Source organism: Balaenoptera acutorostrata, chromosome X, assembly GCF_949987535.1.
Source record: "Balaenoptera acutorostrata chromosome X, mBalAcu1.1, whole genome shotgun sequence".
NCBI lineage: Eukaryota > Metazoa > Chordata > Mammalia > Artiodactyla > Balaenopteridae > Balaenoptera > Balaenoptera acutorostrata.
In genome coordinates, this window is record NC_080085.1 from 39798649 (window position 1) to 39825881 (window position 27233).

General features: G+C 34.8%; 1 protein-coding gene across 8 annotated transcripts in view; it reads left to right on the plus strand.

Annotated features, from left to right (window-relative positions):
* Positions 1 to 27233, plus strand: part of KDM6A (lysine demethylase 6A) — a 208092-nt gene that overhangs the window by 111183 nt on the left and 69676 nt on the right. For all 8 annotated transcript variants that reach the window (XR_009006745.1, XM_057538990.1, XM_057538992.1 and 5 more), the window contains exons 5-8: positions 48 to 106; positions 9088 to 9208; positions 20338 to 20392; positions 24439 to 24473. Coding sequence is in view for 7 of the 8 variants with exons in the window: in XM_057538990.1 (XP_057394973.1) it covers positions 48 to 106; positions 9088 to 9208; positions 20338 to 20392; positions 24439 to 24473 (270 nt within the window). In the remaining variant the exon portion in view is untranslated. The remainder of the gene's footprint in view (positions 1 to 47; positions 107 to 9087; positions 9209 to 20337; positions 20393 to 24438; positions 24474 to 27233) is intronic.

Consider the following 27233-nt stretch of genomic DNA (forward strand, 5'->3'; position numbering starts at 1 on the left):
AGACATAAATGCTTTTCCTAAAAGTCTCTTTTTCCCTTTCTTTCCAGAATGCTGCCTTTTTATATGGTCTTGGTTTGGTCTACTTCCATTACAATGCATTTCAGTGGTAAGTTGACATAAAACTAATAACTCCAGTTGTTTCCAGTAAATGGCTTATTTTGTTTGTATTTTTCTGTGTGTGTGTGTGTGTAATAAATACAAAATATTTTAATATCACTAAGCCTACATTTTCCAATAATCTCCTGAAATTATTAGTTTGTTCCTTCAGGGATATTGACCCACCTTAGATTATTAGAAATATATGTGTTCCTAAAAGAATCTGGTATAAGATTCTGATTAAAGAAGACTTAGATTAGAAAGCTTTTGGAATTTCTCAGTCACTTATTATGGACTGGTGGTCCCCGGGTTATTTGAACTGGGGAATGACTCTATATTCTCAAGTTGGTAAATGGTCTGTGATGAGCAGTATTTCCTTTTCAGACTTTTAGACATACTGACTGCTCCTTCCCTTCCTCCTTCACCAAAAGACACACACACACACACACACACACACACACACACACACACACACACACGAGTGTGTTAGTACTTTTCCAATTTCTAGTAACCAGGCACTAGATTATAAACTCTCAATTCTCTCTTCTATAAAATAGGAGTAATGGTACCACCTTCAGAGTCAGACATTAAATATGATAGAAATATATATAAGATTTTATAAACGGTAAAGTATAGGTCCCTGTTACTGTGGCGTTTGCCCCCTTGTTGTCTTTCTGTTTACCAGACAAGACAGTAACATTCTCTAGTGGAAAGAACGTAGTTGAAAGATTGGTATTCTGGTCTCAGCACTGCCACTTAGTTTGATGTGTTTCCTCGTGTGTGTGTGTGTGTGTGTGTGTGTGTATGTGTGTGTTTGTTTTAGGTACATTACAGTTACTTGCCTTTTCTACTCTACAGAGTTTTGATGATCAAATGAGATAATGTACATTTTGCAAACTGTAAAGCCCTATGTAGACATTTTTTTGAAATATATTCGACTTTGTCAGAGTGCCTTCTGTTCTTCATAATTTTAAGCTGAGTGAGTGCTGAGAAAGTCCAAAGGAACATTTTGACCAAAGGTTATAACCCTGTCATATACCTGTTGGGCATCCTGGATATTTATTACAGAGCTTTTAAATATGCATTGGCAATGATTTGATTTGGTTTCTCTAAAGATGAAACTTAAGACATGAATGACTTTTCCCAGATGCCTTTTCTTTCCTGTTTGCTTTTGGTCCTGTTGGGTTTTGATCATCTATGGAAGCACTGCATTGTTAGAGAACACCTGTGTGGATAGAGTATTATAATCATTCAAATCACTCATTTTCTTTGTAAAGCTATAATTGATCTTTATAAAGAAGCTTTGTAATATTTTTCTTTTAAATTATCCATTGTTGTAGAGCAAGCCTAAATTTAAGCCTCCTAACTTTATATCCAGTGTATCATATGTAAAATCAAGAGTAGATTAGGACTGTTTTAAAATCTCTTTACTTTCTTGAAGATGCTATTCATAGAATTCACAATTCTAAACTTTTAGAACCAGAATGGTCTTAAGAGATAACTTAGTTTTTTCTCCTTAATTTTATAGACGAAGAAAACAAGGGATGTGTATGTGTGTGTAACTCAGTATTATATAACTGTTTAATTGGTGGCAGAAGCAAACTTATGCTCAGGTTTCCCAGTCTAATTATTTTGTCTGTTGTAGTCTGTCCCCAAGTTTGAAGATTGATTGGTGGTTATTTTTTAATCAGTATTTGTAATTGTTCTCCTGGGCACATTGGTAAAATCTTTATGGCCAGCCAGAAATAATTTAGATGAAACTCAAGGCGAGGAACTCTGCAGTTTAGAAATGAACATGTATACCTCACACCAGTTAATTTTCACCTATCTGTGATAACTTGTGAACTCCCTATAGATTGAAGAGATAAGCATAAAATCAGTAGTGAGGTGAAGTCATCATCAGTTGAAAATTGGATTGCATTAAAAAGTATGTGACCATGTCAAGTTAGGGGGCTTGTAGTGTGGAAAATTACATCTTTTGATTCCTTACCTACATATGATTTCTGTGTCCTTCAGTTGACTTAAGAAATGAAACTGAAATGATGTAAGAATGATGCAATGTCTGAATTAGTAAGTGCCTTCTGTTCTGTTGATCCTGTCCTGGTTACCACCATTTTCTCATGTCTTGAGTTTCAGCTCTAGCTGCTCCCTAAAGTGACATATCTCACACCCTCTCTTAATCCATCATGGATGTGTGTTTCCCGTCTTGCTGGTCAAATGTTCTTTCACAAACTCTGTGCCCCAATTTTTGCTTTCACTTATCTTGCTATTTCTTGAACAGCCACAAAATTAGAAAGCATGGAGTAGGTGCTTGGTGAGAGTTTTAGAGTATAGCCTTAACGGATAGGAACTTCCTTAGGTTAAAACTATACTTGTGTTTTATTTGGTTTTATTTATAGGTGGCTATTAATTTCTGGGAACAGACCCACCTCCACCCCCAACACACACTAAGTTCTTTGGGATTTGTTGAAAAAATATTTCCAGAGAAGAGTGTGGTATGCCTTTTTTGTATTGTTAGCTCAGAATGTTCTATCTCTTGTACATTTATAATTTTAGTAGAATTTAATATTTGTAAGTGGTGTCTATTGTTATTTAATTAGATTAAGTATTCGAGAATACTGTGTGCAGCCACCATGTGTGTTGGGGTTGGTGATGGCGACTTAATAAATTATTAAGAGCAATTTTATTAACTGTGGTTTTATCTGTTAACCTGTTTGTCTTGTTTCTTGCCATATTATGCTCCCCCTCCCCCACCTTTTTGGGGGCGTGAGTTGATTTTATTGTTAGCCTCTGGATGAGTTCAGTTATTTGGTCAGTTTTTCCAGTTTCAATTTCAGCCTCTTGGAGGAGCCCATGTCAGAAAGTAGTAGAGCAACTGTTACATCCTCACTGGATTTATCATAATTATTTAATTTTACTATTATCATACACAGTAATCTGTGACCAAACTTAAAATAAATATAAGGAGAAAGGAAGACATTAGAAGCGCATAGTAAAATGCATGCAGCAGAGAGCTAGAACCAGTATCTATAAAGCTGTTCCTTTCCATGTGCATGAGTGCATGCCCATGCCTTCACTTGTTCTTCTTCATGAGGGTGGCATATTGCTAAGGGTACCTTGAACTGAGCTTTTCCTTGCCTTTGTAGTAAGAAACCTATATCCTTGGGTGAAAGGAATTGAAATACATACAGTAATAAAGTATTATAACTTGTAGCCATATTTCTAAATATACCTCCCTGAAAATCCTTATCATTCCTCTCTCTCTAGCCTGTAACCTTTTGTATTCCCATTGATCAGTATCAGAATGGTCTTATAGTGGCAAACCTAAGAGCTACATAATTCTGTGCCAGAGGCATAGGATTTTGGAAGTTAGCTTCCCAAATCTAATTGATAAGCCCTGGTAAGGAAATGTAGTGATTATTATTATGTTGACATCAGCAAGGAGTAGGGTAATGAGATGGAGGTGAGTTTAAAAAGACAGAAATGTTAACACATTACAAGTGAACTTTCTCCAGGACTCATTTCCCTAGCGTGTACCAATTACAAGTGTTCTTAGGGGTGTAGGAATCTCTGCTCTCCTTGTAAAATCACTGCTTTGGGTGTAAACATAAACTTAATGTAGTTTGAGATAACCGCCATTGATCCTGAGCCTTGTTTAGCATGGAGTCTCGCAAAAACTTAATATTTAATATATGTTTTTGAGCTATCATTTTGCAAACTAATGCTCTTAGATCAAAAGTTTATTTCTATTAAAATAAAACAGTTCATGTTAACATATGTTGAGTTTATTCTGTTTGCTGCTGTTTTGAAGAAAATAGCAGATAACTAAGGCGGTTTTGGTAAAGTTATGCTTACCAGTGGCACATAGATTGCCAGAGAGAATTTGGAAGGGTTTGGATTGATTAAGCTTCAGGGAAATTATGAATAAAAACATAAATTTTACAATAGGGGAGGGAAGAAAACATCCCACTGTCTGCAGTGATGAAATGAAGATGGCTGGAGAGGGCAAAAGAACCAGGAGGTAATATATTAGCAAACGTCAATGTGAATAGCCTAGCGTATGATACTTCTAACTTAGCCTCACATTTAAGGTCCTCTCTGTTTCAACCTCAGATGATCTTTCTAGACTTATTGTTCCCCTAGATATATTCTTTGTGTCAGTCACTACTGTATTAACATTTCCCTGAAAATGTCTTGAGCATTTTTTTACCTATGCAAGTTGGTTTGTGCCATTTACTCTCTTTGGTCTGCCTTCTCCTTCCATCTCCACTTTAAAACTCTTACCTTACCTGTCTCTTCGAGTTCTTAATCAAATCTTTTTGTCTCATTTAGAAGGAACCTCTAAATTTCCAAATATATATATATGTGTGTGTATAGAAGTGTGTATATCTGTTGTGTATATATGTTATTGCTGATTTAGAGCTAGAATATGCTCCCTTTTATTAGTATGAAAATTTGTGGAATTAGTTCCTTTATCCCTTCAGATATCCCTGAGGGAAATCTCTGGACTCGGCTTTATTAGCTTCAGAGAACTTAAAGTTTTATTATGTCTCTTTTCAAATGTACTAAAACTGTGCTAGGATGTTTCGTTAATATCATTATATTTCTATAGTTTGGTAAGGTGGTAAGGTTCTAAAGGAGGCTTTTTAAAAAATGGCTCTAGAAATCTTATTTAAAATGACCATTGTTTTAAAATATATTCAGTATGTGTGTGTTTTTTGCAGGGAGTGCTATTGAAGTTATCATTTCCTTTTAAAAATTGTTAACAGTGGAAAACATTAATTGCAAAAAAATTTAAACTGAAAATCTATAGAAATAATTTTGGTGATATAAAAACATTCTTTAGATTTTAAGAAAATGCATGGACACTCAAGCATAGCAATATGCACTTGTTTAAAATTTCAGTAGAGACTGTGCTTTAATATTTGAAAACTATAAACCTTTCCAAGCATTGTATCATTAAAAGTATTTTATCGTTTTAGGTAGCCATTTTTCATGTTCTAAAATTGTCTGTCAGAATACTGACGTCAGCAGAATTTGTATGTGTTGGTGGTTTAGTCTAACTTCTGCTACACAGATCATGTTCTGGCTACATGTGGTTTGGTGAGATATGAATGCATTAAAATGATGACCAAAATTAGAATGTTGTCTGAATGGTACCTGTCTTCTCCACACACTATCCCCCTCCTAACACATAAACACATTCTTTTTTCCTTTTCTTTTCCCACCCCAAGGGGTGGATGCAACACATAGGAGAAAAAGATGGTAAGAGTTTAGAAAAGCAAGTGAAAATGAACTTGCATCTATTTTGTTAGCTGAGGAGAACTGATCAGTAAAGAGACTCTGGAGCATCCCTTCCCACCCCCTCAACAAGAAGTCCAGTCAGTTAATTATAAAGAGTGATGACATCAGTAAACAGATATTAAACATTTTCCTATAATGTCTAGAGTATTTAAAAATAAAAGAGGAATGTAGACCTCAAGGAATAGACTACTTGGAAAAACTGGAGACAGCACACTGACAGGTAAAGAGTAAAATGATTTGATTATAGAGTGGACCTAACTGCTGGTTAACATTAAGCAAAAAATAATTGATGTTGAGTTTGGGTGGTGAGTCTTAAAGGTAATAGTGGATTTAGAGTGAAGCAGAAGAATGAAAATATTCCAGGTCAGGAGACTATCCTGAGGAGAAGCCGTGAAGCCAAGAGGACCAGTATTTGCATGAAGGAATTCCTAAGATATGCCAGCTCACAGCTGAGGAGGAACAATGTTAGGGCATGGCTGGCAATGGGTATAACTGCTCATAAACCTTAAATGCTACATGGAGATTTGACTTAAAAGAGTATCATGGTTAGAGTATCATGGTTAGTAGGCAATCACAGGAGCCACATATTTTAGGAAGCATAGGCAAGCCAGAGGAGAGCAAGGGAAGTCTTTAAGGAGTCTGTTTCAGTTATCTGATAATGAGATATTGAAGATTGAGTCTGCAAGTATTGAATTTGAGGGAAACTTTGAAACAACCTGGAGAACTTGATGAATAGATATATATTGTCCTCCCTTGTCATGGGCACTTTTAGTAGTCCTTAAAGAGCAGGCACAGTGTAGCCCAGACTAGTGTATTGTAATATGTGTTTTTGCTGGTAAGTTAATAATTTTGTAAAAGAAATTTCCAGTGTGTTAACATGTGTAGAGAACTTTGTAAAATAACCTGTGTTTCTTGTACTTGTGTGACATTGTGAACTAAGTGGATAAGAACTAAAGGCACCTATGGAGTAAAACACATCTATGAACAGTAGGTTGTGAAAAGACTGGAAATAGAAACTGAGACAGAGTAGGAAATATTTCTCCTGTGGGGTTGTTATTGATGATCTGTGTTTTCCTTCTTCCCTTTCGCATACATCCTTCCTTAGACTGTTTTTCTTCCTATCTTCTTTTTCTCCTTTATTCCATCTTTCCTTTGCTATCTTCCACCACTTCCATTATTTTTCTTTAGTGTATTTGGCTCAGGCCTGCCTGTCCCCCCCCCACCCCACCTTGGTTAGTTTTGTTTGTTTTGTTTTTTTAAATTTTTATTGGAGTATAGTTGATTTACAAGGTTGTGTTAGTTTCAGGTATACAGCAAACCAAATCAGTTATACATATACCTATATCCACTCTTCCTTGCCTGGGTTTTTAATTGGCATGTGTGGACATTGCTTAGTTCTGACCCATTCCATAGGAGTTCTCTGACCCATTTTGTAAGGTAAGGCTAATTAGGACTTTATGAAACATTATCCTCAATTTTTATTATTATAAAATGTAACATACTTAAAGAAAATTAAACATAAGTATACATCCTTACATGTTATTTATAAAATAAACATTCATAACTATCACTTGGGTCGAGAAATAAAAAATTGCTATCATCCCAGAAGCTTCCAAAAGCCCCTGCATACCGTTTCCCAGTGACATCTTATCTTTTAATTGACATCATTTATTGCTGCAGTTGTTCTCTTCCTAACCTTTTTTATGCCCCTCCCCCAACATGTGTGTGTTGTACTCCCTCCCCCCACACACACATTCACACGCACCTGTGCACACAATCTGTTCTGTTAGAAGGTGGCACTCTAGACATGACTAAGAGAATATAGAGGCTGAAGCTGCACCTCCTCTTATTAGAAAGGTTTGAGAAAAGTACAGAGAACTTCTTAGCAGTGTGCAGATGAGTATCTTCAAGTCTGATTGAGAGAAATAGGAAGCCACCTTTGGATGAGAAAGGTAATTTACACGAATTCTTTCTTATCAGGCCTTTGACTCCCCTCTGCTGTCTATACACACACTAAATAATAAAACACATACACAGCCCCACCCATTTGAAATGCCATCTTAACACATAGATGCCGAGTTCCTCTTCAGGAAGAAAGTATTTAACCAGATGTAAAGGTATCTGATGCTCCTCACAGTAATTATTACCTTTTAGAACCCTTAATTTTATAATAAATATATAACCACACAGTTTTTTTGGGGGGGAAATAGATAATATACAAGTCAAAATAAAGTTACTTAAAGACATAGGGCATGTTGTTTTGCTCTATTTTGTGGTATATATTTTGAACTTTTATAAAAAAGATTGACTTTTGTTTTCGAATTGTCTAAGATTCTAAGTAACCTCCTTTAAGATTAAATAGAAGTAGAGAATAGTTGATAAAAAGCTTTGCAAAGAATATATTAGCTGTACTTGGGATAAGCCTTAAATCATGTAGAGAGATTTAAAATGATGCCTAAAATACTGTTATATCTGATACTATAGTTTTCAAAATTCAAAGTAGATGTTTTTCTTTGTCATAATTTTAATTCATTTTTGAGTACATAGTACATTCATGTGATCAGGTTAAGTGATATAAAAATGTATTCAGTTTTTGAAAAGTGTTCCTTCCTCATCCTTGTATACGTTCTACTGGTAATTAAGACTTTTTGTGAAAGATAAAATGTGAATTTGGGGCAAAGATGGACTGATAGACAGAAAGTGACATATAGTAGAATAGAGAGCCCAGAAATAGACCAAGACGTTTGATATGGACATTTGATTTAGGACAGTGTGGCACTGTAGAGCTGTGGTAAGGATGGTCTTTTCTACAGGTGATGTAGGGGGTACTGAATATCTGTATTGAAAAAAATGACAACTGAACCCTACCTCACATCATATAAAAAATAAGGTGCAGATGGATTGTAAACCTAAATATGAAAGATAGAAATATAAAGTTTAAAAAAAAGACTTCATTTTATGGAGTAGACTAGAGACAGGATTAATCTCTCCTCCCTTAAAAACAAAACTATCTGCCCCACCCCTCTCCCCTAGGAAATTCCAGAAACAGTGAAATCAGTTATTTACACTGACAATTTTATTAAGCCATAAAATATTATTTGAAGGGACTTCCCTGGCGGCGCAATGGTTAAGAATCCGCCTGCCAATGCAGGGGACATGGGTTCGATCCCTGGTCCAGGAAGATCCCACATGCCGCGGAGCCACTAAGCCCATGCGCCACAACTACTGGGCCTGTGCTCTAGAGCCCGTGAGCCACAACTACTGAGCCCGTGTGCCACAACTACTGAAGCCCGTGCACCTAGAGCCCGTGCTGTGCAACAAGAGAAGCCACTGCAATGAGAAGCCCGCACACCGCAACGAAGAGTAGCTCCCGCTCGCTGCAACTAGAGAAAGCCCGCGTGCAGCAACAAAGACCCAATGCAACCAGAAAAAAAAAAAATTTGAATAATTGAGAGTAAATTCAACTGATCTTCCTTTTCTCCTTTTATATTACACACATTCAATTACATAGAAGACCCAGGCACCCCTTCCTAGTCTTTTTTTTTAAAGCTATTCATTCACATCTTTTTTATAAAACTGGCATTTCCTTTAAAACAGAATTGCATAAAAGAAGTTTTACTGTTCTACCAAGCAAAAATTCATGTAAGTGTTAAAAAGTAAAGATATCTTATGTCTGTGTTCTTTCAGGGCAATTAAAGCATTTCAGGAGGTGCTTTATGTTGATCCCAGCTTTTGTCGAGCCAAGGAAATTCATTTACGGCTTGGTCTTATGTTCAAAGTGAACACAGACTATGAGTCTAGTTTAAAGGTAGGTTGTTGGGTTTTTTCTGAGATACAATGTTTAATTTTTGTGGGGTCTTTTTGCGGGGGGGTTGTTAAATATTAGAACATTGAGAAATGTTGGAATTTATATGGTACTTCAAATGAGAATTTGAAAATTTAGATGAAAGAACTGTTTATCAGCTATGAACTGGAAGATACATAAGTTTGGGTTTCTAATTATATCATTAAACTTACTTTTTTTTTTTGAGTTTAATTGTGGTCTGTTATCAGGAAAGGGTGAAGGTTTCAGTCTCAATTTGGACATCTGAATCACTCTGCTATTAGTGATTGGCAACCATAGAGGTCAGAAGCAGCTGCTTAATGATTCTGTATCTGTGACCCCATCATTGACCGTTTACTTGTATGGGTCTCACTAGAAATCTCTCCACCTCTACTAGCAAAGCACGTCTCATATCTTAAATTATAAAAAGATGTGTTCTTTGCTAGTCATTTGAACTGCTGGTTTGTGAGTATAAACGTTGGGCAAAATAACATTGTTGGTTAAATATTTTACTTTCTATAGAATTTAACATTTCTCAAGTTTTTCATTTAGTTTCTTGTGCTATCTATGCCATCACTTTAGGTCTTACTGGGCTTTTCATGAAGATAGTGCTTCCCTGCTCGACAAAAGTATTGCTTTTTAAAAGGATTAGAAGTTCTAGGAAAAGCTTAAATTTTTGTGAATTTATGACTATTTATAATGGTTGCCATGTTCTAAATATCTCCGTTGCAGATTATCTTCATTCTGAAGGGTCAGGAGGGAGATAAAGAATGACTTTACAATAGGTTGTAGTTTGAATTCACTAGTAAGGAACTACTGAAATTAAAAAAAAAACAACCAAATAAAACTGTATTTAGGAGTGCCTAATTGTTCTAGAGTTTTAAAGTAGACAGTTTTGCAAATACTGTTTCTATCTTTCATGAGTTTATAAAGAACAATGCTGATGGTACGAAAGAGAGAGGTATACAGTCCAAAACACTAAAATAAGTAGATTGTGAAAGTATTCAGATCACACAGTTCTCAAAGGTAAGAGCAATTTGAGAAATAGGCCCTAGGGCAAATGTAAGTAACATGGAGACTAAGGGATGCCTAGAAGTTATCAATTTTCCTCAAGTTTAGAGCAGCATGTCTCAAACTATACTTTTGCATGTGAGTGGACTTGAAATGGAAAATAAGTTCAGATATGCCACCTTGCATATTTTGACCTCCTCTTGGACATTCACAGTGTATACTAGCAAACCAGACTCTTAAAATGCTTATAATACAAAGTCAGCTTATTTGAGCTTTTTATAGAACTGTCACAATATGGTTATTGTGTGTTGCAGAAGTGTAAGTGTTGCTCAGGAAATATATTTGAGTGGAAAAAAGTAATGAGATTTGTCCCAAATTATGGAATGTGGCTATCTCTGAATATCAGTGCAGTGGTACCTTAAACAATTCTATGGATGCAAAACTCTTTCCATGAAGGTGGCAATATTTAAAATCCCCTTTAATCAGGGGAAACAGTGTTGGGCAGTGTTCCATGGCTAATTCAAAGTGTTCTTGCTTACTCCTGTTCAACAGAATCCTTCCTGTATACAACTTTTAATTTGTTCGGGCGTAAAGGCTAACAAACTTTCAAGTCATAGTGATTTTAGCAAGATTGCCTTAAGTAAGTGCAGTCTTCTGGTTTTGGGCCTTTCTTCCATTTATTTAAAATACTTGATACCATTCTGATGTTTGTTTCATTTCCATGAACATAGAAAAGAATTTCAGGAGTCCTTGATATTTCTCTTCCCCATAATGAGAAGGTTTCATTTGATTTTTCTCTCGTCTTGACATTGGCTTTTTAAGGCTTCTCTCTCCAGTATTCCTTGTCTGTTTTCAGGAGAATTTTAGGCATGAACATTTGTAGTTGAAGAGGAGGTATTTCAGTATATTACTGTAAGTGCTTAGCATTTAGTGTACGTGAAGGTAGGAATCAGAAGGAATGATATGCCCCATTCTCCTTAAGTGGCCTTCAGTTTTCCTACAGTGGACTGACTGGCTAGTACTTTACCTTTATGGATAGATGTGGAGCCTCTGGTGACTTTTCCACTACATGAAGTTGTTTCCTAGCACAGTGTATTGGTATAGATGCTTTGGGCTGCAGCCTCAGAAAACTCCAACTGAAGCTGGTTAAAATGACAAAAAAAAGTAGCTCATATAATGTAAAGTCCAGCCTTCAGGATTGGTTGATTCAGCTGATCCAGTGTTTCACTAAGGGTTCATTTTCTTCTCTGTTCTGTGTTGGCTTATTCTTAAGGCTGGTTGCCAGGTACACAGTGAGATGATTTCTTTTTCAATGTCTCATAAAGAAAAGCACCTATACCACTACTCTACATTATAGAGTTACTCTATAATGTAGAGTAGTGGTATAGGTGCTTAGTGTAGTGCTGGCATATAGTAAGTGCTCAGTAAATACCTGATTTATCATGTTATAGAGGAGAAAGATCCTGACTTCCTGTTGATCTTTTCAGGAATACTTCACTTTGCATCTCATTGGCCAGAATTAGACCACGTGGCTATTCTCAGTGATTCCTTACCAAAGGTGTGGTTATTCTTAGACCAGTTATGTCCAGTTTTTGAGCAGAGCTTGATTTCCTAAATATGCTGTTCCTGTCTAATAGAGAGTGAGGGGTGGATAAAAAGATTATTTTAGTATGGGAGTGGTGCATAGAATCTGTCCATTACAGATCTGGTCTTTGCCTCATTTCCTTTCCCTCTGGGATGGAGAGATACAACATATACAGTATGTTTTAGATGGTAAAATATTTAAATAAAATACAGTTTATTTTCATAATAGATTCCTTCTTTTCACCCACACATGAAATGCATTCCAGGGCCTCCTGTTTTATTTCTATCTCTGGTAATAACTTTTCTCCCAAAATGTATTTCTGAAACAGATTCATTCTGTTTTGGTACTGTGTAAACAGCTCTCAGAGCAGGCAAATTGGGTTTTAAAATTTGACCCTGCCAGTAAACTAATTGTGTGACTTTGGGCAAGATGCCTAACTTTTCTGATCCTCTTTGTGTCTGTAGAACTGGAATAACTGTACCTACTCCACAAGATTGTTATAAAGATTAAATAATATATATATTGAAGTATCTGACAAATAAGTTTTTTCAGCCCTTCTTTTTTAGTTCTCAGTTTATCTACCATATCTAAAACTCCTCTAATTTGGGGCCAGTATAGATATTGTTTGTGTGAAATCCATTTTCCCATCCTAGAATTGAATACTTGTATTTTTGTCACCCTGCCCATCCTCAGAAATGTGAAGTTAATGCCCAGCTTACTTTTCAATCAGATGGTGTTATTTTTCCATTAAATTGGCCAATAAAGATTTCATGTGTTTAGTTGAGTGGTGGAGGTACCAATTCTTAATTTATTAACTAGTTTAGTACTATCTGAACCAGAGTCCATTTCAGGGTGACATTTCTACATGATATTTTGTTCTTTTTCTTTCCCGCTTCAGATAATATCCCCCCGGGTGGGATTGGTTGCCTGTTTACCTCCATATAATTCAGAATTTTATTTTATTACTTTTTAATGATATTAATGATAATTGTTTACATTTGTTATGTATTTGAGGCAGTGTGCTATCATTACTTCAGTAAAAGCACACCAATTTTGACAAGCAGTTTTATATAATGCCTCTAAGTTTTACACCCTGGCAGACTATTAAAATTATTTCCCTCATATGAAGCTAATACATGCAAAATAAGATGTGATAACACCCATATCTTCAGTTAATACCAATGCATCTATTTAATGAAGATTATTAAAAAATCTTCCTAATATTTACATATTTAAGTTTCCCTAAAATATGTCAGCATTAGAACTTTCTTGGATTTTTAAAGGTAAAGAGGGTGGCTTTTTTATGGGAACTTGTGGATAGTTGGCTGGGATACCAATGTAAGTCCCCTTATAATTTGATATTTGAAGATGATAAGTGCTGATTGAAGGGATTAATATGAAAGAGTTAGGAAGATGAGAATTATTAATACAAGAGATGATTCTAAGGAAATGGGTTAAACTCAAATGAGACTTGTGTGTTAGCTTGGCATTTTACCAGGTGCTTAGTGTTTCTTGAATGGATAGATTAATGAAATGGAAGAGGCTATAAAATTACAAAATGCCTCATAGGATTGGCTGGAAACGTTGGGGAGAAAAAAAAGAGGCTGATTTGATTTGTCATCTCTTAACAGAATTTTTTTCTACACAAACTGACAGTGCAGTTTTCTCTAGATGCCCCCTGTTCACCAGTTCATTCAGCTACCTGTCATGAAACTTCTGAGTGAAATAGCATTTCCACTTTTTTTTTTTACACTTTTCTCCAGTAAACTACATTTCCAGGTATCTGATTTAATCTCATATCCTTTATATAGACTCAGGAATTTTATTGTCATATTTTTTTATGCCAAGATATTAAGGCAGAAAGAATAAGTAAAGGCATGATGATATGTACTTCCTTTTAGAAACCACTTTTGGAATCTGTGAAATGCTTCGTCTTTTATTATTTTATTCATTAATGTGGAATGTATAAATCAATTGTTTCATTTAAATAAGATACTATGAACTCCATGTATTATAAAAATACTTGCTGAGGATTTGAATACTAGCTATTAAATTAATTTTAACCAGGCCTTAAGTTTCTAAGAGATCTGTAATATTTTTTGTTGTTGTTGAAGCTTTAACAGCATATTTTTATTAGTTCAGTTGTCTAAAGATAATAAAAGTTGCTATTATTTCTCCAAACCCACTCCTGTTCTGTTTCCTTCATGATGTTTAATAGCTTAACTCTGCCAGCTGGCTTTTTGAAAATTCGAGGCTTTTAAAAATTTTAAATTTTTTATTGAGGTGTAATTGACATACAACTTTGAGTAAGTTTAATGTGTATAATGTGTTGATTTGATACATTTATATATTGCAAAATGAACATTACCATAGCATTAGCTAACACCTCTACCATGTCACATTATTATCTTTTTTTTTTTTTTTGGTGAGAACAATTAAGATCTGTCTCTCAGCAACTTTGAAGTTTATAGTACAGTATTGTTGACTGTAATCTCTATGCTGTGCATTAGATCTAGTTATCTACTACTTTCACGTTTGTACCTTAAAACATCACCACCCCAGTTGCCACTTTGGCAATGGAACTTGGTTTCGCCTGAGTGTAATGCCCCTGTTCCTTTTGGCAGAGGATGGTCACTGCTGTTTATTTTGTCTTCTGTCCATTTTTCCTCATTTGTGGACAGAAATCTTTTCCCTGATGTTTTCTTTTTCTGCTGTTCATCAACTTATACTTTACCTTTTAATCTTTTCTAGATATTATCTGGTATGAGGTGATCTGCTAATTGGTTTATCTAACCTTAATAATGCTTTCTCCACTTCACTCTGCCTGCCCAGTTTTGTTTTTCCATTTGTTATTTATTTCTGCCCTGAGTTCTATTACATACCTTCAAGTGTGAAGTAGTGTAAATAGCTGAAGTACTTCAGTTCCTCAAATACATGTTTGAAAAGGACATGACTGCTCATAGATGTGCAGTAACCATCCTCTCTAATGCTGAGGGGTTGCGATGAGTCCAGGTTTCTAGTGTCAGGTTTCTCTCCTCAAATACATTTTAACTACAAGAAGTTGTTTCTAATCAAAAAGCATTTTTTGGTGTTTACTGATAACTACTTAAATTTGTGGTTGTAAATATTTGATCTTCAAATGCAGCTTTATGAAGCATTCAGTGTATCCAATGTCACATTTTTTTTTAAAGGTTACGTTCCAAAGTAGCATTTTACAATGCAAATTGTTACATTATCCCCTTTATAAAATATGTTATGTTCGCTTTGTATTTGTTATTTGTGTACATATTAGTCTTATTCTGATATGAGCACAAATTGTACACTAGATTTAAAGAACTTGAAAATTAAGTCAGTACATATTCTGATCATTTGTGTACACAGATTAGACATATACTAGAACCAGTGTTTTAGAATTTCTAATCGGTTGCATACCTGTACTTTTATAAAATGTGGTAGAAAGGAGGAATTGGGAGACTAGGTAGGACCCAGTTACAGGAAGAAAGGTGAGCCAGATCTGTAGAATAAATGGGTTCTCATAGGATGGCTGCATGGATAGATGGATAAAAGGTAACACATCCTAGAGATCTTAAGGAGTTTTAATAAAGGAGTTAATTTATTAACAGATTCAATGTGGGTAGAGATTCCCCATTTATTGGCTTGAATCACTTTTCTGTTAACTAAAGTAGGGGATAAAGAAAGTAGCAGCAGGTTTTGGGATTGGGACGTGAAAAGCCTCCGAATGGAGATGAGTCATTTGGGAGTTTATTGAGTTGGAGGTACCTGAGGGATATCAGATGTTGCTATAGACAGATATAAGTCTGGAGCTGAAAAGAAGGGCTAGAAATAAGATTTTGAACATCTTCAGTATAGAATATCTTTTGTCTTACTTTTTTGTTAAAGAAAGTCTTGGAAGAGACCAGATTGGTAAACTTGAAAAGAAGGAGCCTCTTTTGAGTCATGATTGCCAGGATCCATTAACTATTAGTCATTGGTGCAGTAGAGTCCTTCCTTGAAACTCTTGTAATAATCTTGTATTACAAAGAGAATGGAAGAACTGAGTTTGAGGGCTTTGAGAGAATCTCCATCAGATCAGCTTGGCCAGGCATCATGGCTCATAAACGTTACCAGAACTTACCAGTTTTAGTTCTGTATCTTATTTTCAGAGACTAAATCCCTAAAGTAAGTACCATCACATCCTAAGGCATTTCCCTAGTTTCATTCATTTATCATAGACTGTTAGTTTTAGGAATGAAGTTTGTTGGTTTTAAATCATACTTTCAAAATTGTGGCAATCTGTAAAAATGAAAAAGAAAAAATAATTTGCCTTTGACCTGCAAGAGTGCCTGACACCTTCCCTTCTCCCACTTAAACGGTCCATAAAACCCTGTTTCATAAGGGCTGTGTACACATAAGTCGTTTCCTCAGCCTGAAGGACCTCTTTTCTTCCCTCAGCTATATCTTTTGGACTCTGCTATGGAACTGTCTTTTAAACTTCTATTAGGACATTAATTTCAGTGAGCCTTTTATTCAATTGCGTAGATGCATAGCCATAACAGAGTGCCTGGCGTAGAGTAAAAACCGGTTGCCAACATTTTATTCCTAAAAAGCTGCGTCTGCTTTAATTGAATATAGACAGCAGTATTGACTACACATACCTTGTCTACATAGACTGAAGTAAGGCTTTTGGTGGTAAGCACACAATTTACAAGTTTTAAATATTGGCATTTAACCCTGACTGTGCACTGGAATAATTTGTAGAAGCTTTAATCTGGTTCATAGGGTGTGATCCCCAACCCACTGAATCAGAAAATCCAAGATTGGATCTGGAATCCAAACATTGCTCCATATTAATAATTTATACATACAACCATAATTTGTCAGTTATGAAAAGTTATCTCATTGCTTGTCTTCAGAGTTGAGAATACAGTTGGAGGGTTCTACAGTTGAAAAGATTGTGAGATAATCACAGACTATATAACTAGGAGTAAAACTCTTTAAAGGGAAATAAAGTCTTGAAACTCAAGTTTTGTGTGTTAATTACATCAATATAGATTTCCCCCTCCAGATAGAAATCAAGTTCCTTAGTCTATAGAAAGCAAAATACTATAAAGTTATTTTGAAATATTGAACAAGTCAAAACCTTTTAAAGAGAAAGTGACTTTGGTGATAAAGATGTCAACAGAAATTGTAATGAATTGAACCTTGTACTAAATTGGACCAGAAGTGCTATTAAAAGGATATCACTGTTAACATTAGGAAAAACAAAGTCTTAGGTAAATCTTCTTGCTTGGAAATTAATTTTGTATAGAATGCTTTCTGCCTTGAGGTTTGTATATAGTCTTTGAACTGCAGAAGCCTCTACTGCGTAGTAAGTATTTCACACAGCAGTAGTCAGTTTCAGTACTGCAATATTTCGGTGTGAGGTACAGTTATTTCCTAGCTCTTTCTGTTGGTTGCAACGATGGGTGCTACATATTTTACCATGGCATCTTCAAGGTTTGGGGCTGATTATCATAGTTGATAGTTACTTCTACTGATTTATATGTTAAAGATACATCTATTTTGCATCCGGTTTGGATACTGAAATGAAACTGTGAAGTCATGCCATCCCCACCCTAGTCCCTCATCTCCCTTTAGTTTACTGAAAGGTGTATCAGTGGTTTTCTTTATGTGGGGTGGTTTTGTGTGGCTCTTCTTAGTTTCTTAAACTTAAGTAGTTATTCTGTAAGTTCTTTCATTCTCACATGCCTGTTTTTGAATATGTACTCTTTTGCTGAGTTAATTTTTAGACATCATTGTGGTTTGGAAATGTTTAATATTTCATGATATTTTGGGTTTGAAATGGTTCATCAGTGACCTCATTGCTGATTTTAAGATTGATTGATAATTATGTAAAACATGGTCCAGAAATACTTTGCCAGTTTTCGCTGCAGGACCTTGAATATTGATAGATGAAATGTAGGTTGGGCAATTCGAATTATGCATCTCTGCTCTTCGTGGGATTTCAGTGAAATAGCAAAACTAAAATACTGCCATCTTAAAGGGTGTTTCTTTGCAGGTCAGTTTGTATCCTTTGGCTCAGCTAGGAAAGGTCTGTCTTCTCTTATCTAAATATTAATTTATGCTGGCAGGATAGATTAGGCTTAGAAATGTAGTACAGTCTGAATGTGTGGCTGCTGTGCCTCTTTTTGTCTAGAGGAAAACAACTGGTTATAAAGCGTGCTTTGCTTTCATAGTACTCACTTTTTAAAATAGTCTGTTTTCTATTGCTATGGTAGCACACTAAAAGGATGTTTGAGGACATAACAATCTGCTTTGTAGGCCAGGGGAAAATAAAAGCAGTTCTTGAAGTGTTCAGATGTTGGATTTTTTTTTTTTTCATTCAGTCTATCATGGCAAATAATTTTTCACTCTTGGTTTGTTGATCATTGTGTCCCTAGTATCTGCATTGTCCTAAGGACATTATAGGGTCTTGAAGTATTTGTTGAATGGATTAAATATTTAACATTTAAGGGTCATAGTCATTTCGTTAGTAGCTTGCCCATTCAGAATATTACAACCCTTAAATATTAAGAGTACTGCAAATGTAGGCTAGCCTAATTATGCAAGCACATAACAGACATTCGTGAATGAATGTAATAACTACTGATTCATACCAAATTATGCCTTCTAATTTTTCTTTCATTGTAACACTGGGTAGCTGACATTAGTTTATTTTTGTTAATTGAGGGTTCTAGTTGACCAAGTGCAGTTTTGTTGATTCTATTCTGAAATACAGTACTAAAAGCTTGCTGATGATGATTTCTCTTGATAAGAAAGTTTTGATAAAGAAAGTTCTTTTTGGGCTTATATCTAGAAGTTGTCATTGTACATATCAATTTTCAGTTTATCCAGCAGTTAAAAAAATATAACTCTTTAGGCATTTGGATTGTGGATAGGAGTGGTAATTTTTAGAAAATGGTGTATACTTTGGCTTTTGATTACTTTTAATGGTAAAAATTTGTGGAGACTCAGAAAATTTGAATATACATTTCTGGAAATATTTTTTTTTTTTTTTTTTTTTAAGGATTTTCTTATTTATTTATTTTATTTATTTATTTATTTTTGGCCGTGTTGGGTCTTCGGTTCGTGCGAGGGCTTTCTCCAGTTGCGGCAAGCGGGGGCCACTCTTCATCGCGGTGCGGGGACCGCTCTTCATCGCGGTGCGCGGGCCTCTCTCTATCGCGGCCCCTCCCGTCACGGGGCACAGGCTCCAGACGCGCAGGCTCAGCAACTGTGGCTCACGGGCCCAGCCGCTCCGCGGCATGTGGGATCTTCCCAGACCAGGGCCCGAACCCGTGTCCCCTGCATTAGCAGGCAGACCCTCAACCACTGCGCCACCAGGGAAGCCCTCTGGAAATATTTTTTAGAAGAGTTCAAAGAGATTTACCTTTTTTAAAATTTTAAATATTTTACACCATTTCTAGTACTTGTATGCCTTCTCTTAGTTTATATAGCAGATTTAATGTTGATACACTAGATGCCAGATGGCATCCAGTGTTCTTGATGATGATTTGTATTCTTAAAGATAAATGTTACACCTTGAGTTTGACATGTATTTTGGGGGGGGGCAGGCTTATATGACATTATTACAAGTGGATGCTGTAAATTATTAGTGGTTTAATATTGCCTACACATATAATAGCATGTACATTCTAAAAGGATAATTGCATTTCATTTCTGTTGGTTGCAAGGTTGGATGGGTGCTAGATATTTTACTATGGCATCTTCAGGTTTGGGGGTTGATGATCATAATTGATAGTTATTTCTGCTGATTTATGTCTTAATAGGTACATCTATTTTGCATCTGGTTTAGATACTAGAAATGAAACTATGAGGTCATGCCATCCCCACCCTACTCCCTCATCTCCCTTTAGTTTACTGAAATGTGTATCAGTGGTTTTCTTTATGTGCATTGGTTTTGTGTGGCTATTTGATGCATTCTTTGTGGTACTTCAAATACTTTTAAAAGACACTAAATACAGTAATTATTGAAGAATCAGTAAGGGCAGATAGTTTTACCCTTTATGATAATTCCCATAGTCATTTTTTTTAAAAAAATTCACATCATTTTGAGATAGTGGTTTTTAATATATTAATACCAATGAACTTTTTACTTTCAGTTTTTAAAGTAATGATGTGTTCTATTTGAAGTGTTCTATACCTAATACTTCCTATTTACTAGAAGACTTAAAAACCTGATTCTTTTTCCATATAAACAAAATTTTATGTAGGATAACTTGATATCAAGTTAATTCTTACCCCAATTCTCCATTCTCAACTGTTTGAAGAAAATATTCAGCAACATGTTTGTTGCCAGCAATAAATGTTCAAGGTAATGTTAGTTGGTTGTCTAGTATGTTTTATTTGCATAGCATAGTTTCATTATTATATTAGACCTTATATACCTGAAAATTATTTTAAAATACATTTATATGATTGAATTTAGTGCATTAATTTTCTCACTCTCTTCTTGCAGCATTTTCAGTTAGCTTTGGTTGACTGTAATCCCTGCACTTTGTCCAATGCTGAAAGTAAGTATTATTAAGTACCATAGTTCTCTGCATGTGTTCAGATCACTTCATGGCAAATAATAGTAATAATAATAATAGTCATAAATCCTGTGTAATTTTTTCCCCTAGAATTGTTGAATCTAACTGTATTTGTTGCCATGGCTACTTGTACAAATGGAACATGTGAGACCAGTTATTATGAGCAGCAGCCTGTGTCTAAAATAGATATGCCAGTGAACTGGGTTGTTGAATTAAATTATCTGTGCTAGTGAACAAGATTGATGATTTGTGTATTAATTACATTGTAGATGACTTGGGATTAAAAACAGGGTTTGCCAATCTTTTAGGAAAACTGAGTATACAAAGATTCATATGTGTTAGCTCACTGATTCGGGCTTTGTGGTATCAAAATTATTGGTAATTATGAAGATATACTTTGACTTTCTATTATAGTTTTAAGCATCATACATAAAGATTGAGGTGAGATTTTTCAGTTAATTAAAAAAGAATGTGTGAAGCATGTTCTGATACAGTGGTTTTCTTTAGACATTTATTTTCTGCTTCTATGTATGTTTCTTTCTAAAAGCAGGTTGGGTTGATTATGATGTGTTTATCAATAAGTATGTGTTGGAAATATTTATTTAGTGTACTTTAAGGTAGCCAATAAAAGTTTAAAGAATATGCATTGGATTCAAGCTGGATTTCTTTAAAACTTTCTTACTTGAACAATAAAATTTATAATTAGAGTGTATGAAAAATTGAGTCATTCATGAAAATTTCAGATCAGTCAAAAGATTCTAGGTTTTACAGAGTCAGTATTTTGCTGTAAGTGACTTCATTTTTTAACCATATAGAAAGGAGTTTAGTGAAGAGTAGTCTCAGTGGTAAAAATGCCCCCAAATGACTGAATCAGTGAAAAAAACGGTAGAAATTTGAATATAACTTGCATATAATATGAATTAAGACATAGTGTGGATTAAATCATTATCTAGACCAGACTAATTATCTCATAATTCTACTAAATGCAATTTTCTGAGAAAACTTAAAAATTCTATTTTCTTTAAATGAAACTCAGGATTAGTACTGATCAGTGTATTTCCAGAACAAATGGTGGGAAGGTAACAAATGCAGCAATATTTTAGTTTCTAAGATGAGGATAGACAAAGGATTTAACTCATTGATATATTAATTTATAGTGTTAATTTTTTATACTTTTTCCTTAATTATATATCCAGGTTATATAAACCATCTAGAATATAAACCCTTAAAATCCTTTTAAAATTAATTTATGGGAATAAGAAAAAAATCTGATTTTCATTTAATTGATTGTAGCTAGTGCCTAAAAACTAACTTTCATACGTACTTGTCAGTTTGAATGATAACCTTTGAGGGACGTTACATAAATTTCAAACTAAATATTTTTGTAAATCCTCATTTTATTCTACTCTGTTGAAGTTAAATCTTACTTGTAGATCATTGCTCCTGAAGGAAAACACCTATGTAGAATGAGTACCACAGGGCAGATCTCGTTGAATTTGAAGAGGACAGTTTGAACAATCATGAATACATTTTCGAGCTTACCACGACTCTCTTTCTGTTGGTTGTTGAGAACGGAAATAAGAGGGAGGGTGACCAATGTCCTGTTTTGCACAGGGCTGAGGCGTTTCCCCAGACTCAGAACTTTGAGTGCTAAAAGGTTGGTCACTCTAATGGAAGGGCATGTGCTTTATTTAGAGACATTAGGCCATTATAGTTCAGTTGATTTGGGTAGTTTATTTTTGACAATCAACATAGCTACTTGATAACCATGGTAATAATGGCTGATGTCTCACAGAGCACTAGCAAACACAGACTACTTAATTTGAGCTAGATATTATTACTGTTTAAACATCAGGCTCTTTATTATCTTTGTAAAACTTATTTCTCTTTGAATTTTTTATATCATTACCTATTTAGATATGCCACAGACGTTGACTGTTTTTTGAAATCTTCCATGTTACTTTGTCGTGCTACAAAGTTCAGAAGATTTTAGAAAGTAAAGTGAGCTTTAAAAAAAGTCTGTATGAGATATCTGTTTTATGGCACAATTCATTTATGCAATTAAAGAAAATAAGTAGATACACTTGCCGCTTCTAGAGCTATTTAAGAGGGGTTAATTACAGATTGTGTTTTGAAAGTAGAATCATGGTGATGTGAGACTTCTCATTATATGATTGCCCCTTGGGATAAAATTGTTCCTTCTAGATTTAATTAATTCTGTTAATTCTAAAAACAATGTATTAATTTCTGAAAAAAGTTTAATTTCAGAACGTTTTATGGCAATATTTGTTAAAAATTTCTACCTCTAATTGAGACTTGCCAAGTGGAGCTTTTTCTTAGTTGTATGGTTATGTTCCACTTTGAAGAGGACTTTTAAGAAATTAAATATAGATTGGTTTTCATACCACAAAAGATGATACTGGATTTAGTAACTCATGGGATAGGAAAGCCCTTGCTGAGCCTGGAGGGAGTTTGGGATGGTAATAGAATGCCACCGTGCTGCTGATCTTTTCTTCCATGTGACCTTTCCATGTCACCTTTGTTAGAGGAGTAGGAAGATTGAGGGGAGAAGGGCATAGATTTTCCATCTCTTCCTCATTCTCTTAACCTGTAACCCAGTCTCCCTCTAATGATGTAGTGAGGTGAGATGGACTGGAACTCTCAAGGAGAGCTGTGTTGGAAAAGGGGACTAGGAAATAAGAAAACCCCTCAAAAGATATAGGTAAAGGGGATATTTATACCTGTAGAACTTTTATTATTATTTTTATGTGCTTTTCACAAAACGTTGCTTTTCAGCTTTTAAAGGTGATGTTTTTATTTTGCCTCATTGCTGATTATTTAACATACGATATTTAATGATTATATATGGAGAGGGCAGTACTTTACTTTTGATCCAAAAATGTTTGATATTAAAGTTCATTATATATTTTGTTTTGGTCTTTATGCTTATTTACTTCAGCTGTTCCCAGGTGCTGGTCTAGGAACAGGTATCAAAATCCCTTGCAGAACTAAATAAAAAGGCACCTTTCCAGGCCTTGCCTGGGATCACTGAATATAATCTCAGGGATCTCTATTTTTAGTAAGCCTCCCAGGTGACTCTTACAGTTATGGGAGTCAGTGACAGAGTTAGTTTATGATGGCGATGAGAAATTGATGATAGCTGTGGACCTTGTTTTTAAAGATCCACATATGTATTATGCATATAATTTTGAAAGGCTCCCAGACTCCTTGAAATTCAACTATGAAATCCAGGTAGAACATTAAAAAAAAGGTTTGTCATTGAAGGATGAAAATCATATTATTTAAGTAAACCAGAATCCAGTTTTGATTCCTGGTTCATTGTTGCTTTTGTTGAATCATTCATATTCTGGTGGTGCAGTATCAGGAAGAGCTGAAAATAAAAGCTGAAATACGTATATTTTTATTTGATTTTCAAGAGATACTTGTTAATGTTGAGACTGTTTACTGTTCTTGCCTTCCAAGTGGTTTGACTTTAAAAAAAAATTATGAAGAACTGATAGAGAAATGCAACTTATTTCCTCTGTGTGTTATTACTAGTGTCATGCTTGTCTCTGACTTCTTTATAAACATTGATATGAAATATGGTATAAGGAAAAAATTGGAGGGTATTTTTGTTGTTGTTTTAATCAAATACTTTTTTGACTTGTAACTCAGGTTTTAAATACCATGTTTTGAAATGTATAGGTTATAAAAGTTTTCTTTATTTGCTTAATGTTGCCATTTTGAACTTTGTAAGAAGTATACCCACTTGCTATAGATTTTAATATTAATTTTAATAATTACATTGACAAAATTTAGTAATGGCCAACAGTGAATACATGTGGTTTCTTATCATGTTCGTGTATGTTTGTTTGTATATTCTGTGTTATTAAAAAGAAAACTTAATGTTCTGTAATTACTTAAATCTGTGTAGTAGAGATGGTGCTTATATTTTACATTTTATATTTTTAAATTTACCCAAACACTGCTGTATTATTATTGATTTTTGTTTTCCATCATCTTTGCAGTTCAATTTCACATTGCCCACTTATATGAAACCCAGGTAAGTGTTTTAACTTAGCTTACTTAAAACAAACAAAAATGATCACCCATACCATTTTAAGTGGAATCAGATATACAGATAATTTAATGGAGTTCTGGGCATTACTTCTTACATACATTTTATACTCATTAAATGTGGTCAAGATTTTGCTTTAGTGTTACAGTTATTACACAGAGTGCTTGTTGTGTACAAAGACGTTTCATTCAATATGATTTGCCTCTAAACTCAAACTATCTGCAGGCTTAAATGGCTGTATTTAAGAAGATTTCTCTTATTCTTGATGTGAAATGCCTAGTTTTCTTTTCGAAATGTTTATAGATGGTTGTTATAATGCATTGTTTTTAGTTTCACTTTTTCTTAAGATTAAAATATCCCTTCCACGTATCACTGTTTGCAAGGCATATTAGTAACCTCTTGATGTCATTACCATTACTTTTATGGCTGCTGTATTTAAAAAACTTTTTTAGTTTAATTTTATAACATTTTATTTTTATGTATGGCAGATTTTGCTTAGTTATATGGTAAAGGACATAAAACATAGACATTTAGTCTAGGTAGGCAGTGGTATGGAAAATCAGGCATAAGTTGGTATGAGGCTAAATATTTGGTAATCATAGTTTACCCAAAAAACAATTTTTATAACAGCTTTTTAGAAAAAAAAATACTGTTATATTTCTACATAATTTCTAAGGTCTGTTGTGTTTCAGAGCCACCATGGGGTGGTCTAAACAATTAACATCTGTTTCCTGGACACCTCCATCTGTGTGCACACCCGCCCTTCCCGCCCCCGTGCGTACTCGCACGCACATACACATGCGCGCACATCCACTGACTCAGAATTGATGCACACTCAGGTTTGGATACTCTACTAATCTAGGGATTTTATCCACCTTGAGAGGATGCATTTGAGAATTACATTCATGTTGTGGATTCCAAGTCTTTACCTGCCAACACTAATCCCAGCCTCCTGCCAACTGCTGATTTTTGCCAAATCAGTAAAGGCCCCAGGGTGAAAGCAGCTATAGAAATAAGCTTCCTCTCCAAAGTTCTTTCCCTGGAGTCTTAACTCCTTCTGTAGAAATAAGCTTCCTCTCCAAAGTTCTTTCCCTGGAGTCTTAACTCCTTCTGTTTTCATTACCTCAGGAGATCTCTGCTGTCTTCAAAAGGATGAGCTCTGATTTTTTCCCAGCTTTTCTAGTTCTTAGTGAGATTTCCCTGGTCTGTCATTAGGTAAAGCAGATGTTATCTCGCCTTTCTTTTTAATGAATGTTTTTCGCTTGAGATGGAATTCTATTTGATTGTTTTTATTTGACCACTTTAAAATTTACATTCCATTGTCTTTTGGTTTTCATTGTTTCTGATGAGAAGTTGTCTGTTGGTGTTAATTTTTTTTAATCTCGTGAAGGTAATGTGGGTACAGGACCCTCCCCTCACTGATTCTTTCATTTGATAAATTTTAGTGCCCATTAAGATTAAGCAAAACAAAAAGAACAAAATTTGTGCTAGGCAGAGTAAATAATTATTAGATGACGGGAAGATGACACTGTAAGCATATGAAAGGATTGAAAAATCTCTACTCCAGTGCTTATAACAAGGATTTTTATTTTCAGGTGAAAAATTAAGGGAAACAAAAGGCTTACCTACAAAGTGTATAATGTGATGAATTGATATATATATGATTTCCCCCACTGAGTTAATTAACACACCCATCACCTCACATCTCTAAAGTGGGGGCAGTGAGAACAATTAAGTTTGATTGTCTTAACAAACTTCAATTGTACAATACAGTGTTATCAACTATAATCATCATATTATATGTTAGATCCTCAGACCTTATTCGTCTTGTAACTGGAAGTTTGTACCTTTTTACCAACCTTTCCCTATTTCTTCCACCCCACCCCCTGGCAACCCTTTCTACTGACTTTTCTATGAGTTCAACTCCCCACCCCCACCCCTTTTTAAAAAGAATCCACATATAAGTGATATCATATAGTATGTGTCTTTCTCTGTCTGGTTTATTTCACTTAGCATAATTCCTTCCAGATTTACCTAGGTTGTCACAAATGACAGGATTTCCTTCTTTTTTTAAGGCTGAAATATCATTCCATTATATTTATATACCACATTTTCTTGATCTATCTGGAGACAGACACTTAGGTTGTTTCCATTCTTGGCTCTTGTAAATAATCCTGCAGTAAACATAGGAGTACAGATATCTCATCAAAATAATGGTTTTGTTTCCTTTGGAAATATACCTGTACCCAGAAGTGGGATTGCTGGATCATATGGTAGTTCTGTTTAGGTTTGGGTAATTTTAATAAGATGTCATGTCAACTCACCCACACCCATTCTTAGATTATCTAAATAAAGATAATTTTGTTTCTCTGTATAATGTCATATCTCCAAGTAAATATATTATGAATTATTGGATATTTATATCAATTATTTAATTTACCTTTCCCATTTTATTAGCTGAGACCCCCCAGAACCATTTTTTTTCCTAATAGTAATAATAATATTAACTGGCCTTCATTTCTTTTTCTTGATTTTAATGAAATAACTTGAACAAGTCACCATCTAAATTCTAAATAATCTTTAAAGATAAAGGACTTCTCCCTTTTAATTTTGTTATTACAGTGTTACTTATTTTTGAGTAGATAATCCAAAATGAAAGTGCCTGCAAGAATACACAGTGTAGTATACTCCTCCCTCCCTTTCCCTGGCCACCTATTCCCCTCCCGAAAGCCACCAACCACCATA